At 35.4% G+C, this 15,550-nt stretch overlaps 2 protein-coding genes across 2 annotated transcripts in view; one reads left to right on the top strand and one right to left on the bottom strand.

The window, feature by feature from the left end:
• The window catches only part of LOC117108558, a 30,888-nt gene extending 29,395 nt beyond the window's left edge, over positions 1-1,493 (bottom strand). The window contains exon 1 of the mRNA XM_033250646.1: positions 1,366-1,493. The gene's annotated coding sequence lies outside the window, so the exon portion shown is untranslated. The remainder of the gene's footprint in view (positions 1-1,365) is intronic.
• An 836-nt stretch (positions 1,494-2,329) lies between these two features.
• On the top strand, positions 2,330-14,993 carry LOC117108472 (glucose-induced degradation protein 8 homolog). The gene is made up of 5 exons (XM_033250523.1): positions 2,330-2,481; positions 6,453-6,582; positions 9,099-9,295; positions 10,709-10,906; positions 12,398-14,993. Exons 1-5 carry the CDS (start codon positions 2,476-2,478, stop codon positions 12,569-12,571), a joined length of 705 nt encoding a protein of 234 aa, XP_033106414.1. The 5' UTR covers positions 2,330-2,475; the 3' UTR covers positions 12,572-14,993.
• Positions 14,994-15,550: the final 557 nt, after the last annotated feature.

Below are 15,550 nucleotides of genomic sequence, written 5' to 3'. Positions count from 1 at the left end.
TCGGACACAACATCCCTCCCCCTTAACTTTTAACTGTCCAAACTTTGTAATTCATGTATAACAGTGTTCTATAGATCAAGTCTAGTAGGTGGTTTAATTTTCCTTAAGGGATAACGGTGCTCCTTTGTTATTACTTTATCATCATCATGATCTGTCATTGTTTCTCGCAGTGTTGGTGTGTTCCTTTTCGATTAGTGTTTCATGGGGGATTTCCTGATCTCTAAAGTTGGCTGATCTCGCGATGTTTGGTTTCATTAATGTCAGTCGCGTTTGAAGCTCTCTGCCTAAGAACAACTTTGCAGGTGTTTCTTGGGTTGTGGTTTGCGGAGTTGATCTATAACTGAGCAGAAACGTTGACAGCCTTTTTCGTAACGAACTATGCTGTGCTCTTGATGCTCTCATAGCCTGCTTAAAGGTTTGAACGAACCGTTCCACCAGGCCGTTTGTCCTTGGATGATACGGGGCAGAAGTTGTATGTCGAATGCCGTTGGCTTCCATAAACCGTTCTAATGTTTGTGCGATAAACTGCGGACCACTGTACCAACTGTTCTGGTAACCTATTCCTCGCAAATACACTCCTCAATATTTCAATTGTAGGAGAATATCCAACTGGAATTGAAGAAACTTGAAACTAGTTTCAGTAACGACCAGAGTTGTCGGGCGTAGTTGGGTGAGTTGAGCACAAATAAATGGGTTTGGAGACACTTGTAACACATCTACAGTATTGATTTATTCAAACTCTCATAATGTTGACGATGGTCAAAGTTAGTAATCACGAAGATAACTGCTCATAACTTATGATGGTTTCTGATAATGATGGTTTCAACTGTTAAGAAATATATCAGACATTCTTATAAATTGAGTTCTGGATGATTAAAGTGATTACATACAGCCTTAGCAAAGTTGTGATCTAAATAAAGGCTGTAACACTAATACGATAACTTCAATTATCTATTTACCCGTGCTCAATCAAGCGGAACGAGCACCGTGACCAGCTTCTACACATGGTTTACTTTCATGTACGATACCATATTGGCGATGGAACTTTTCAGAGTTTTCAAACAATATTTGAACTACATATTATCATACCAAACTAAGAAATTATGATTATACTGTACTAACACTATAACTACGTCTAGGAATTATCATTTAAATAACGATTACTATATTATCACTAATTTAACGAACGTTTTCAGGCCAAATTTAGAAATGAACAGGCAAATCTTCTCACGTATGTACAGTGGGCTCCACGCATCTTAGGCAACGTTCGGAGCCATGTCAACTTAAAAAAAAGATGATTTCTATATATGAACTTTATCTATAGGCCAAAAAAACATAACTAAAAAATATGACTGCTCAACCTACGTTTGTGTCTTGTCCAGGTCTACGCATAAGATTGAAATTTCAGTTTAGAAATCGATGGTTTTCTACACAAATGACAACAAAGTCGTGTACAACAAGTGCACATTGCTCAACTGTCTTATGGCAGGCCGGGTGCGTATTAATTAGTAATATATGGAAGGCAAACATCGCCAATAAAAAATTACTGCCAGCCGTAACAAGAACCTGTTGATCAGGTGACTGCCAGCTGACTGGCACTACAGTTATTATAAGCATACAGTGCTTGTCTTTCGTTAAAATGCAAGCAATTTTGTTTATTTGCAATAAATGAAGAGGATGTGCCAGGCTGTAAAATATCCCCCGCGAAAAATTTTATCCATCGCCGCATTTAAAAAAAATGTGGTGTGGTAAAGATATATCAATTATACACTTGATAACTGCATCAGCGGTTGTCAACAAAAGAGTTACAGCCATGGTTACAGCATGCACGCAAATATCGTACGCGGCGGATATACCCTACGCGGTTTTATTTACACGATCTTTTGTTACGTTTTTCGCCAGTGACGTCACGATTAAATCGTATAAAATGGCCTATAACTTCATAAAAAATTGCCAAAAAACGATTTTAAGGTTGATTCTATTATTAATGGTATATCAAAAATCCACTCTAGAACAAAAATTCATTTTGCTAGTTCTCTTTTAAAAGCTTGGTTTCTTAATCGCTATTGTATTTTCAGTGCAATCGTTGTGCTGCGTAGCATCCCGACAAAATCGGCGAGGCTCCCCGACTCGACCAACCAATCAGCCGAAAGCTGTCGGCTATTAGCGTGTAGCGATTGTATGAAAACAGAGGTTAAGATCGGCCCGGCTTCTGTAAAAAAGTTGGTACCGAGGACATAGAGAGTTACCCACCACCAGGAACCAGAGTATAGACCGCCCTCTTTGTCAATCCGTGATGGGGAAACACTGCATGCGTGTTCCTCTAAACAACAGTTATACAAATGGACCGGCACGATCTTGAAATATTAAATATCTGTAAAATTGTTCTTGTACATCGAATGTTGGTGTTTTTTGGATACATCAAGGAAAAGAAAACAACTTCTGTCTGTGGTCACGGTGTACGTTTTTTGTTTGATGATGGTATGTTTTGTTGGCAAATAGTTTTTGACCTTTTAAGCTTTTATTTAGTATTTCAATCAGTAAAATTATAGTTGTTTAGACTAAGCTAAGCCAATCTATGCCTAGGTAGACTTAGCGTAGCTTAAGCTTTCCTAGGGCAGGCAGGTCTAGGGAGGGTAGGGGCTAGGCTAGGCCTGGGCCTATCTATCCTCGCCTATTTTAATGGATGCCTACCTAGGCCTAGGCCTATCTAGAAAGTACAGGTCTAGGTAGAGTTCTAGGACTACTTTACTTCAGATTTTCTCCTGCTTGGCCTAGTCTAGGTTTATACTTGTATTGTTAAAGGAATTTTTCATGGCACTAACACGCTTTAAAGATATACATACTATAATACTAATAGTACAGTTAAGTCAAACACTCACGAATCGGGTCCTACTAAATACCACACGGGACCACTCGCGACCACACGGGTGCAAAAATGATAAAAATATTACCACACGAGAGTAGAAAACTACTTAATAATCAATAGAAACCAACTTTTAGTACGGTAATTATCCGAATTCCGTTAAAAATCGATGTATCTTGATTTTGATTTGTTGGTTTTTCCCGTCGTGTCTCGGTAATGTAATACGTTAATTGTGGATCTGTAACGCATTGACGTGTCAGCTGAAACGCATTCAACCATGACCTTCATGTCTGTGTTTCATATCATCAATCAAGATAGGCCGTTATATACTGCCATGTGAACAGTAATAAACCTATTTTACATAAAATGAAAATGAGAATTTGAATTATATATTGTTAGATTGATCGTTTATTTTTATTTTCTGTCAAACTCGTATACAGTATGTTTTTTTTTTCTTTTTCAGTGTAGGGCCTACATGAATGGAATAAAGAAGATTGCATTAATATAAAATTATATTATTAGAAGTGAATAAATACAGAACCCAACTTGTAGTATAGAATTAGCCTCAATTTGGTTACCAGTAGGGTGTGTGTGTGTGTATTTGTACTCATATTTATTTCAAAATTGGTCTGCCCTAGGTCTGGTTAATGCCCATAGTAATGAAAAAATATTTAGGATTAAATATTTAATTTTTCTTTTTTTTTTTTAATTACCTAAAAAATAGAAACATCCTCTGCTCTTCATTCTATGATTGGCTGATACATTACATATTTTTTTTCCCAATATGACATACTATTGACTTAATGGTGTGTATGCAATTGCAAAAGCAGTTGGCATATTGGATGTGGCTTGGACTCCCATTATTGAGGTCAGGGGTTCAAATCTCTCACTGTGCAAGTGGCTTGTGTCCTTGGGCAAAGCACTCAACATTTATCTGTCTCTCACTCTAAATGGGTACCTGTCTCTTATACACATCTAGATGTGTATAAGAGACAGGCTGTAGACAACGCAATACCGTCTGCTGATTGTCAGTGTTAATCTGAATGAATCCTCATTAAAAAGACTATCTGTTGGGTCCGCGTCTTCGCAGTGAGTAACCGGCTTTACCGTACCACTGGCTACGGTATTTTTCAATTGCTTATTTATAGGCCTACTAGGCCTGTTTTTTTTTTAATTTTGCCATATTCTTTTTTTTTTTCGTCTTTTATTTTCATCCTTTTTTTTTACGCCGTGGCTAGAGATACGGTACCGTATCGGAACTTCCAATTGCTAAAGGTACGGTACATTTACGTCATGATTAGCCAATAGAAATGACCGACACGATTTTGGCTTTTTTTGCCAAGTCGACGTCGCGATCATGAGAAAAAGCATGTGATATGAACAGTTACCATCAAATTTATGACATAAAACTTTTGGCCATTTAATGTATTTCGATTGGGGCTTATCACAATGTTTGGGTTAAAAATCCTTTCTGTTATTTTAGCGTATTTTATGATCTACCATAAAGAATGATCTACTAAGGCTAGGTTTAGGCCTAGGGCCTAGCCTGAATACCTAGGGGCCTATGCCTATAGAATAGTAGGCACTAGATATTATTGCTGATTAAAATAGCAAACAAAGCAATTTGGCGATTGTAATTATCAGTGGAAGTAAACTTAGGTAGTATTGGCCAACAGTGGTTAACTGTGAATAAAACTAAAGTTTCCTATCTGTCTTTATTGAAATTTGAACGTAAATCATGTTACCTTGGTTTAATTCAATATTTCGACATTGTTGTTGTTATCACAGAAGGATCAGTGTTTGGGTTTTATCAGGACCTGGTTTTATCATCATTCTATGGTGATGACACAACCATGGTGAAATATCAAATGATTATTTGTAGTAATATTTTTTTTAATTTTTGTTTCCTTACAGCAGAGTAAAGATGGGGCTTCTAGTCAAAATGAATGTACATTTTTTTTAATTTGTACTATAAAATAATAAATACAGCCAGTGTACATCAATCTGTATCATAGAATTAAAGAAGAATGAATATGAAGAATGATAATGTGTGTATTATTCATTTATTTCTTTAATTGTGTTTCCTTCAATTTTCTCGGTATGTTTTATCCAAATCTGGAAGCTGCAAGAAAAATGAATAAATTTATTGTATAAAAAGATAAGCAAGTAATTCAATTAAAATCAAAGATACATTTTATTGACCATAATTATTAAAATATATATATAGTATATGAAAACGCAACAAAGAGAACAGCATGAAGCACATACTAAATTCCATTGTTTCAATTATAAGGTCATGTTTCAATCATGAATATATCACTGTAAATGGAAGAAAGAGAATAAATTATGTTAGAAGGATAAAATGCTGTTAGTAAAAAGATAGCAAAATGGAAATGAAAATAAAATTAGGCCTATGATAAACCAATTGACGAACTAATTATAATAATTATAGGCCTATAATATAGGGCCTGGGCATATTAAATTTTGCGTTTTCGCAACTCCTTCGGTACTCCATATATTTGTTCAAAATCAACCGCGACTGAAATGAGGCGCGACCGAAATGATACCCCTGGGCCCTAGGCATAACTAGTTTAGGCATAGAATTAGACCAGCCTACTAGCTACTCTAGCTAGGTCCTCCGGCTTCGCTAGGTTTCAGCTAAGGCAGGGTAGCTAAGGCCTAGGCCTGGACTCTACTACTGTATTAAAATAGTTGATTCTCGATTGATGTCGCCAAATCTAGCAAAACTGCTATCCCTTTTTATTTGCTATAGTGCCTCGGGCTACAAAATATTAAAATCACAGCTTGTCAACAACAACAACATTTTTTTTATATATTCTGCATATTTCTAAGTTTGAGATTTACCTTGGCAATTTCTATTTAAATGATTTTTATATTCATTGAGTTTATTTATTTGATGTATGTGTTTACCTATTGACGTCGGTATTCCTAATGTGTTATTTTAATGCTATCTTTGCCGGTGTCTGTTCTAGTAGTCTGACTATGTGTCGTAGCCGGTTAAGTCTTCTTCTTTTAACTTAGAATTTGATTGCAGTTTCTTTTAATTTATTGTAAAGATCTGCATTACTCACTCTGTTCATTATATGCAGCATTCTTCATAATAAAAATGTTTGCTAGATTTATGCTTTCTTAAGTATTGTTTTTTGTTATAATATATTTAGTGTTTAATTTTAGCAATATTGCTATCATTTTTGTAGTCTACTTGTAGGCCTTACTACAGTAGCTAGGTCCTAGAGGCCTAGCCTACTAACCAGGTTATTTTTTCAGAGTAGGCTACAAAACTGGCTATGTATGTCTGGCTAAATGTGTCTGTGAATTTTATCCTTTCCTTTCTCATTCGAAAGAGTAGACTTGCACAAGAATAATATTTTTTTTTTGCCCTTTTGCAACAGCATACATCACTGATCACATACATGCCTGCCCTTTTTTCTGCCCCACTTTACTGTACCTGTAACAACAACGTTTTGTATTTTCAGACTTGAAGATGATAAAGAAAATGAATGTTTCCTCAGAAAACCTATTAATGTTGAAATTATGCCTAACTATTGCATGTTTTTTTGTGCAGGCCTGCTCCAGAACATCATCTGCTGACAAACCAGTTGATATCTCTAAAGAAGAGTGGATGGGGAGACTACAGGATGTACATATCAGTCGAACGGACATGAATAAGTTGATCATGAATTATTTAGTTACAGGTAAACCCTCAATCAATATATTGTTTATGAAATTTGTACTCATATTTATTTCAAAATTGGTCTGCCCTAGGTCTGGTTAATGCCCATAGTAATGAAAAAATATTTAGGATTAAATATTTAATTTTTCTTTTTTTTTTTTAATTACCTAAAAAATAGAAACATCCTCTGCTCTTCATTCTATGATTGGCTGATACATTACATATTTTTTTTCCCAATATGACATACTATTGACTTAATGGTGTGTATGCAATTGCAAAAGCAGTTGGCATATTGGATGTGGCTTGGACTCCCATTATTGAGGTCAGGGGTTCAAATCTCTCACTGTGCAAGTGGCTTGTGTCCTTGGGCAAAGCACTCAACATTTATCTGTCTCTCACTCTAAATGGGTACTTGGTAGGATGTTTTGGCATTGAATTTACTTAGTTTCGTGAACTGTATAGGATACTGTACGCATTTCAGGGAGCAGGGAATTGTTGCACTTTGTTGTAGTTTGCCATTGCAAAGTATCCATTCAGTGGCGTATGTGGGAAATGGAGGTCTGATACAGAGATGGTCGTATGCAGGGCGGAGGAGGTGGGAGAGACCACCCAGCCTTGACGTCTTGCGCCCATCCTAAAGCCATTTTTAAGGTCTTCCACCCAGCCTCATCCAAACCCTCCACACTAAAGTTTTTTCCCAATTAATAGTTATTAATAACGCGACAATGGATTCTCGCACCAGTCAGAATGTAGTTCGCCAGGCGCTTGCTTCGCTGTGCCTTAAATACACAGTCACGAGATTCGTAGCTTGGCATGAGAGCAATGTAGTTTGTATGAAAACACGAGTTGTCTTTCTGCAAATTGGTACAGGCAGTCTAGGGTGTAGCCGTAAATGCCCGGACTTGTTAAACTAACGATGCCTAGACTATTGTCTTTACTATATGGAAGTACTTTACCTTAAATAATAAAGATTGCAAGCCCAGGCACACCTCTAGCAGGAGTAATCAATGCAGATTGTATTGTACAGTGAACCATGGACGGTTTTTACGTATTCCAGGGAAAAGTTCATGACCGCCAAGTACGTAAAAACAGGGATTCCCATACTGGGAACGGAACGGCCGCTAAATATTGGCATCTATCACAAGCACGCACTGCCCTGGCCAAAAACCGTGAAACACCCATGGGGTACCCGTCATACTTGAAATTCGACACAATTTTCCTAGTGGGGTAAGCTGGAAATTATCTGTCATGCAACGTACTATTGACATATAGCCAGGCCAGTTAAAAAAATTTTATGTCAAAGGTTAAGACCGTTTTCTACGAATTTCGTTTTAGAACAGCATGCTCAGTCTGGTAAGCCTACTGGTGGTTAATTAACAGTTTAAAATGTTAGCCGGATTAATTTCCTCTGACTAAATAAAGCCTTGCGTGGAGGCATCAACTACTACTGTTTCCCTATTGAATGTCCCAGAGGGCTGCGAAATGCGGGGACAGCTTGGTAGAATTGACGTGTAAAAGTAGGGCGTAGCTGTACGAGCGATGTTTGTTTCCCACGATATAGCCACTGTAACCATGGATCTTACTATTCTTATTTGTTTTGCTTTCAGTGAAGCAAAACACGTGAGCAAGTCGATGTTAATTTGCATTCAGGCTGTAAATGGGGAAATCCTAGCTTATTATCGGGCGATCGTTACCGTCGCCCACCACCAGTCATAGATATTTTGAACTAGTGAAAATCAACAAGATATGTTAAATAATAAAGGATAGGGGATACATGTGAAATTGTTTCCATAATTTTGTTAGTTTAATTTATGGAGTAATTTGATTAGCAAATAAAATACAGTACAATAAGTGCATAATCTCGGCATTAGATTTATTTATTTATTCAACGGAAGAAAAGTAGACGTTATTTGATTACATGATGATGGCCAATGTTACAAAGGCTAGTAGTCCTTGTCTTTAAAAATAAATTATTGTTTTTGTTTCCTTGATTAAAATTATATTACTTGCATGAATATCCCTCTTATCCTGGAATAAAGAATAGTAGTTATGTTGCATAGGCTAGTATTCGTCCTTGACTTTAAAAAAAATAGGTACGTACATATTTTTATAAGCAATCAAAACTAAGTAAATTGTTAAGTTACATTACCCAAGTTGAACATTTTGAATCCCAGTGCGTCGAAGGCTTTTCCCCCTCTGAATCCCATCCCCCCCCCCATTCGGTTCTTCGGCCCTCACTCGGTAGGCGCTTCGCACCAAAGTACACACACGTTCATGCCAAACCCATCCTAAAAATTCTAACACCCACCCTCAGTTTTCAATAGCTACATCTCTAGCTGATAGGGTGGCGAAGGTGAAGTTGGTGGGGGGCCTCAATAATTAGAAGAGGGATGCTAGCTCGCAAAATAAGGTGATTTTAGGTGATTCTTAACTACTTGAGCTGTGATTTTTTTTTTTTCTTTCGGGGGGTGGGGGTGGCTTTGTTAAAAAGAAGTTGTCTAAAAGGTCTGTAACTTTTGAATTGCATTCTCATTTTAGAGGGTTTTAAAGAGGCTGCTGAAAAATTCTGCATGGAGTCTGGAACTCAAATCAATTCAGAGCTGAACAGTTTAGGTGAACGTATACACATTAGAGAAGCTATCCAAGATGGAAGAATAGAGGTTGCTATTGGTATGGTTAACAGTCTGCATCCAGACCTTCTAGATAATGATAAATACCTCTTCTTCCATTTACAGGTAAGTGTTGTGTGTTTTATTATTGTGATTCCTAGGTTTTACTTTTCAGTTATAATTACAGTATGTGATCATTTTGTTATTTTGATAACTCACTTTTTATGCAATATTTTATATTCGGTAATTAAAATATTGCATAAAAAGTGAGTTATTTTGATAACTCACTTTTTATGCAATATTTTAATTACCGAATATACTCGCTCATTAAACGAGGCTTAAAATAGCAAAGTGCGATTGAAAAACCGGGGTCGTCTTTTATATGCACAACATACAAATTTTAGATTTATTAAATCATGTTCATGTTATGTGCCAAACGTCCGTAACACACAAATTTACTACTGCAATGATTTGATTTATTTCAAAATTCTCACAACTAAACAGAGTACAAAATTAAACGAATTAAACAACAATAAGAGAATTTCAGGATAACCCTTTAAGCATTTCTGCTTGCTTCCGAAGGGGTCCTGTTACAATAATAATAAACGCAACAATGACATATAACAAAAAGAAGGCCATGGCCTAAAATAAGCAACAATTGCAAACAAATACCATACTAAAAAATTTAAACAATTAGCTTGGAAAGAGAATTATAAATAAATAATAAGGTAAGACAAAGATTTAGATATGTAAATAATATCATCAATTAGTATTACATTTAATTTTATTATTATTTTACAATACCTTATTATTTATGAAATTTAAAAGGTATTATTCAATTCAAGAATATAAAAATTCAGTGATACAAAAATAGAATATGGATCATTCCGTGTCAAATCAACCAGATTTCAAAAAAGTTCCAGTATGACCCTCTCAGATTTTGATGAAACTCCATAAAAATGATCCACTATGTGAAAAACCAACACTTTAAAAAAATTAGTGTTATAGGTTTTGTAGTTTCTGAGATATTGACTCCTCAAAAAAGGGGCGTGGTACTTCAAGATGCGCAAATGCAATTTCCTCCAATTTTGGAAGCTTATAACTTGGGATTGGTAATAGCTATCAAGGTCAAACTTGGTATTCTAACTTGTATTCCACCATATTACACAAATATGACAGATTAACTGTTATCCCTTCTCTTTTTAAGTTATCTGCACTCAAAGTAGCCACTTCAATTCAGCCCATGAATCCCATGTCGCGTAGACCAAATGTGGGCCCAAGTTATAATATTTTCCAGCTAACCGTAATAAAATAGCATTTTAAACTAGATTTATGAATTAAATATTTAAACTATAATAGAAAATGTCACCGAAAATTAGTAGACTTACCTGCCTAATGCAGTACAAATGTGCATTTCTATGAAACATGTCTTCCTGGCTTGACGGACTGTGCATGTGTATGAAATAAACAAGTGTATCCCAACCGGTTTAATCGTAATGAACTTCTCTAAACCTGTTAATGTTTGATTGCACTCTTTAGCAACAACATTTGATTGAGCTGATCAGGCAAAGAAGTTTAGAAAGTGCTCTTGACTATGCCCAAGTACATTTGGCTGAAAGAGGAGAAGAGAACAAGGATATTTTACCTGAACTTGAAAGAACATTAGCTTTGCTTGCATTTGAGGACCCTGAAAATTCACCATTTAGAGACCTCCTTCACCTGTCACAAAGACAAAAGGTAAATCTTTTCAAATCCTTAAAATGTTACAGTAAATTAATATTACAGTAAATAAGCACAATTTGCCCTTGTCGTGATGTGCCTGTATATGATCATTATGTGAAGTCATCACAAAGGCATGACACATGTTTTTGTCAAATAAAATTTGATAGTTTTTGTTGTAAATTCATCTCGAGCAGAACATGCTTCTTGATATTTTTTGGTGGTCCGCTTCACAGCGAATCACCTCTTGTTATTGTCAGAGATCTTTATTTTTTAATTCTACATTTCTCCCCAATTTTTATTTGTCAAAAATTGACTCCCGTGCCCTAAATTTGAGGGGTCAAATAACTACATAGATAGTTAGCAATGGAAATGGAACTTATAACTGAAAGATATGTATTTTGGCCATATACTGTATGGTAGAAATATTACAAATAGAAATGATTAAAATTATAAAAAGTTTTATTCTACATGTATTATTCAAACTTGATAAAGCATTCGGTAATATTTTTAAATAGATTTAATATTCTTATCTTATACCTGTATTAATGATGGCCTCGCCAGAGAGTGCAGTATTTTTAGATAATGTAGGCTTGTGTCAAGATTGTAGCTTACCTAATTTTTGGTGAATGAAAGTAATGGTTATGGTTAATGGTTATTAATTTATAGAGCGCAAAATACAAAAAGTCTCTAAGCGCTATCAGGCAAGTGTAAAGATGGAACGGAAACCAAAACCACAAAATAAAAAGAAGTGAAATTTGAATACCATGCCAGCACCCAAACCGAAGTATGGGGATACGCCCTCATCGCTGGCTAGGGTTCAATCTAATTGAACTACAGTCAGCACCTGTTGAGTCTCGGCCATCTCGGATTCGGGCGCCTCCTATCCTAGTTAAGGCTATAAAAGCTAGCTGGCATGGAAATAGGAAAAAAAATAAATAAATTAAAGGGACGAGAATAAGTGGGTCTTAAGTCGTTCTTTGAAAATGGTGACAGAAGGTGACTCACGAATAAATAAAGGTAACAAGTTCCACAACTTGGGCCCAGCAACCATAAACGATCGCTCCCCACAAGACTTTAACCGAAAGGATGGACAATAAAGATTGGTTGAGTCAGTTGTTGACCGGAGGGAACGAGTGCAAGTTGCAGAACGAACCTTAATTAATTCGGAAATGTATGGGCAAAACTGAGCCTAAGTAGCAATTTTCAGCTTTCTAGTATGTCCAGAATGAAAATATTGCCTTTCAAAAACCCTAACAAGATATCGCTGCTCTTCGCGAGTCTGAAAAGGGGAGTGTTTTCAAAATTAAAAAGTACCCTAACTTCGGAATGCTTGGGAATTTTTCAATGAAACTTTGGAATTTTTCATAATACCCCACAAAGTATACTTGGTTAAATTTTCAGCAAAATCCAAGATGGTCACAGTGGAAACCTTCTGGAAATTGGTTAAGTTGGCATGGAATGACTCTTTATGGTATTTAATTCAAAATTGATCTTTTCCTCTAACAGGTAGCAAGTGAATTGAATGCAGCAATATTAGAAATTGAAAACAAAGAGTCATCACCACAGCTGGCGAAGCTTCTCAAACTACTGCTGTGGTCACAAGAACAACTGGATTCAAAGAAAGCCAAGTATCCACGCATGAAAGACCTCGCTAATGGTGAAATTAAAGAATCTAAGTGATGATATACTGCACCGCTATGGAGAAAAAATGGAGAAGTCCTTGTTTGGCTCCAGCTGTATGCATAAACCTGGTGAATGTTTTCTAAAAACACTATGAAGAATAATTTAAAGATTTTTGTATTCTAAGCCTTGTTTTTTTAATGACTAGGAAAAAAAGTGCATACCGTTTGTATTGGGCAGGGCCCATTTAAATAATGATACATTTAAAATTGGCCGCACATTGGAAAATTTAGCTTAGGTACTAGCATGCCAAAAGCTTAGCAGACATGCTTTTACCTCAAGCGTGATAGAACTTTTGAACTCTTTCCTCAAATACGTGCATATGAGTAGTTATGAACTGTTGTCTCAAATACATGCACACAGTACAAGTTTGGCCAAAAATTTCATATGCTATAAAAATGTAGCTAAGCTCCCTACTTCATAAGGTAGAATCCTCATACTGTATGAAAGCGTGTGCAGGTGTTTAGGTTCAGGTTAGCTGTTTGCATACTTAAGGCTGATATCTCGGGTATATTATCTTGTGTGCCACAGGCTTTAGTGCCAGGTGCCACATTAATTTCATATAACCCTTCTTATGTGCACAGCTGATTATTTCACCTATTAAAATAACTATTAGAAATATATGTTGTGTTTTCCTGGTCAACCCTTCCCTACTCCCCAGATGGGGGTATTGTAACTGTTTCAGGCCAGGTTTCCAGGGGCCCAGACAAGATTTCAAGATTTATATATACTAGTATATTTTTATTAATGTATTCTGATGTCAAAATGGTGTATTAAATCCCAATGACAGCAAACTAATAGAGAATATTCATATGGAATATATGATATATAATGTTGTCATAGTTACTGTTTATCAAGACAAGATACTGTATGCACTACAGGTCTCCCTCTAATTAAAGACCCCTCCAGTTAAAGACCACTTTCAATAAAGACCACTTTTCTGTGGTCCCGTTTGAATTCATATTTTTTAACATATATATATATATTTGGGTATATTTTATTGAGATAAAAAACATCGAAAACACAATCTTTGGCAGCATTAAGCTGAATTGTAGATTGGGTAATTACAATAAAATCTATAAAATTTGTGATAAGACTAATAAATGTACAGTATATAAAAATATGACACAGTCAAAAAACACTAAAAATACAAAGAATAAAAAACAATTTTACATCACACTTTACTCCTGAGCTATATATAATATCCAGATTATTCAGACTGGGGGGTTCATCCGCCACAGGACCTCACAATGAATTGAGAATTCGTACCATGTAAGGTATCGGGCTATTTTTGTATCAGGATTTAGTACATTTGTATTCACTATATTGTTTTTTATTTCGTAATGACATATTATGTGTAGTATTGTTAATTTGGAACCAGTGCTTAAATTTTTCCGAATTTGCAGTTTTCTTTGCAAATGTTTTGCAAAGTGAGGTCCTGTGGTCAGACAAACCCTCCAGTCCAAGAGTTAGTAGCGCATCCTCATAATTAAAAAAATTATCGGCAAGGATAATATGGCATACGCGCCTTTGAACGCGCTCTATGGATGTGCTTTGTTGTTTAGTGAGGCCAGAGTGCCACAACGGTGCAGCATACTCAAGAACCGGCCATTAGGAGTTCCCTCAAGTTAGAGACAAAAACAAATGGTTTTGGTCGACCTGAATGAAAATTTTCCCTTCAATTACAGACCACTATAAACTAAATAGTGATGTTAATGTTATTTTTTCTGTAATAAATTTTGTTATAAGGGTTAAGGCGTAGTATAAGATGGTGTTTGTGTATAATATTAGTGGTGTGAATAATAGTTTAATGAAAAGTTGCTTAGAACTAGTACAGGAATTGTAAAATCCTTTATTGAGAATAAAAAATTAAGATAGAAACAGTTCTCTTATCATTGGTTTTAATTATTGAATTAACTGGATAACCGCATTGTGACCTTATAAAACAGTTGCATAATTGATACTAAGCTGGCGTAATTAGGACATTCAAACTTAAACTTATCATATTGAATACCCAGAAATGGTACTTTATGAATCAATAATTAAGACCAAAGCTGCTAAAGCCCACCAAAACCCTGGTTCCAAAATGGTTTTTAATTGGAGGAAAACCTGTATTTGATTTTGTCTGCCAGACTCAACAAAATTTGAACAGACATACAATGTGTTTGATCAGATACATCAAAATTCAGGCATACAGCTTCAATGCTACATAATACAGTATCTATGTTGTGTGGTTATTTGTTTATTGTTCATTATTTTATTAGTTTAGATAATCAGCCATATAAAATGTAAAAACATGTGAACAATGTTCAAGATGTCTAGATTGTGTATAATTTCCACAGTTTTTTTAAAAGTTAATACAGTACAGTATTGTTAAATAACTATTTATGAAGCAAATATAAAAATACATATTAAATCTGAATATTTGATTTGTATCTTCTGTCGTTAAAGGAAATAACTAGAATGTGTATGTTTCAAGAAGTACTGCAATACATTAATTATGGGTGAATAAGTTTGTATGAAAAGAAGTGTCTGGCGGGATTCGAACCTGAGACCTCTCACTACAAGGCGAGTATCATACCATAGAATACAGAGACTTACGGTATACGCGCAGATCTAACCCCCTTTCAGTCATACAACTGACTGAAAGAACAACACATAGTGTAGCTACATTTAACCAGAAAATCTTATAGTATAGATTGCAGCTTGGAAATCATAGTAAATGTGATATAATATATGTATGTATGTATGTAACCCACGTTTACGGTTCGATCGTACAAAGTAATGAAAGAAACAATACACAAAAAAACTATATTCAACTATAAGCCAGCCAGCGTCTTTATTGCTATATACAGTATGCTAAACTATTAAGACTATATTTATATATATAAATATATAAATATATATATATATATATATATATATTTACCTTTCTTTGATGATTTATTTATAATTTAACATTGTTAACGGCTATCTTGA

The sequence above is a fragment of the Anneissia japonica genome, unplaced genomic scaffold, assembly GCF_011630105.1.
Source record: "Anneissia japonica isolate Jap-2015-1 unplaced genomic scaffold, ASM1163010v1 scaffold2214_len273412_cov153, whole genome shotgun sequence".
Lineage (NCBI taxonomy): Eukaryota > Metazoa > Echinodermata > Crinoidea > Comatulida > Comatulidae > Anneissia > Anneissia japonica.
The sequence above is the reverse complement of the archived record's forward strand: the minus strand, read 5'-3'. Positions and strand labels throughout refer to the sequence as shown.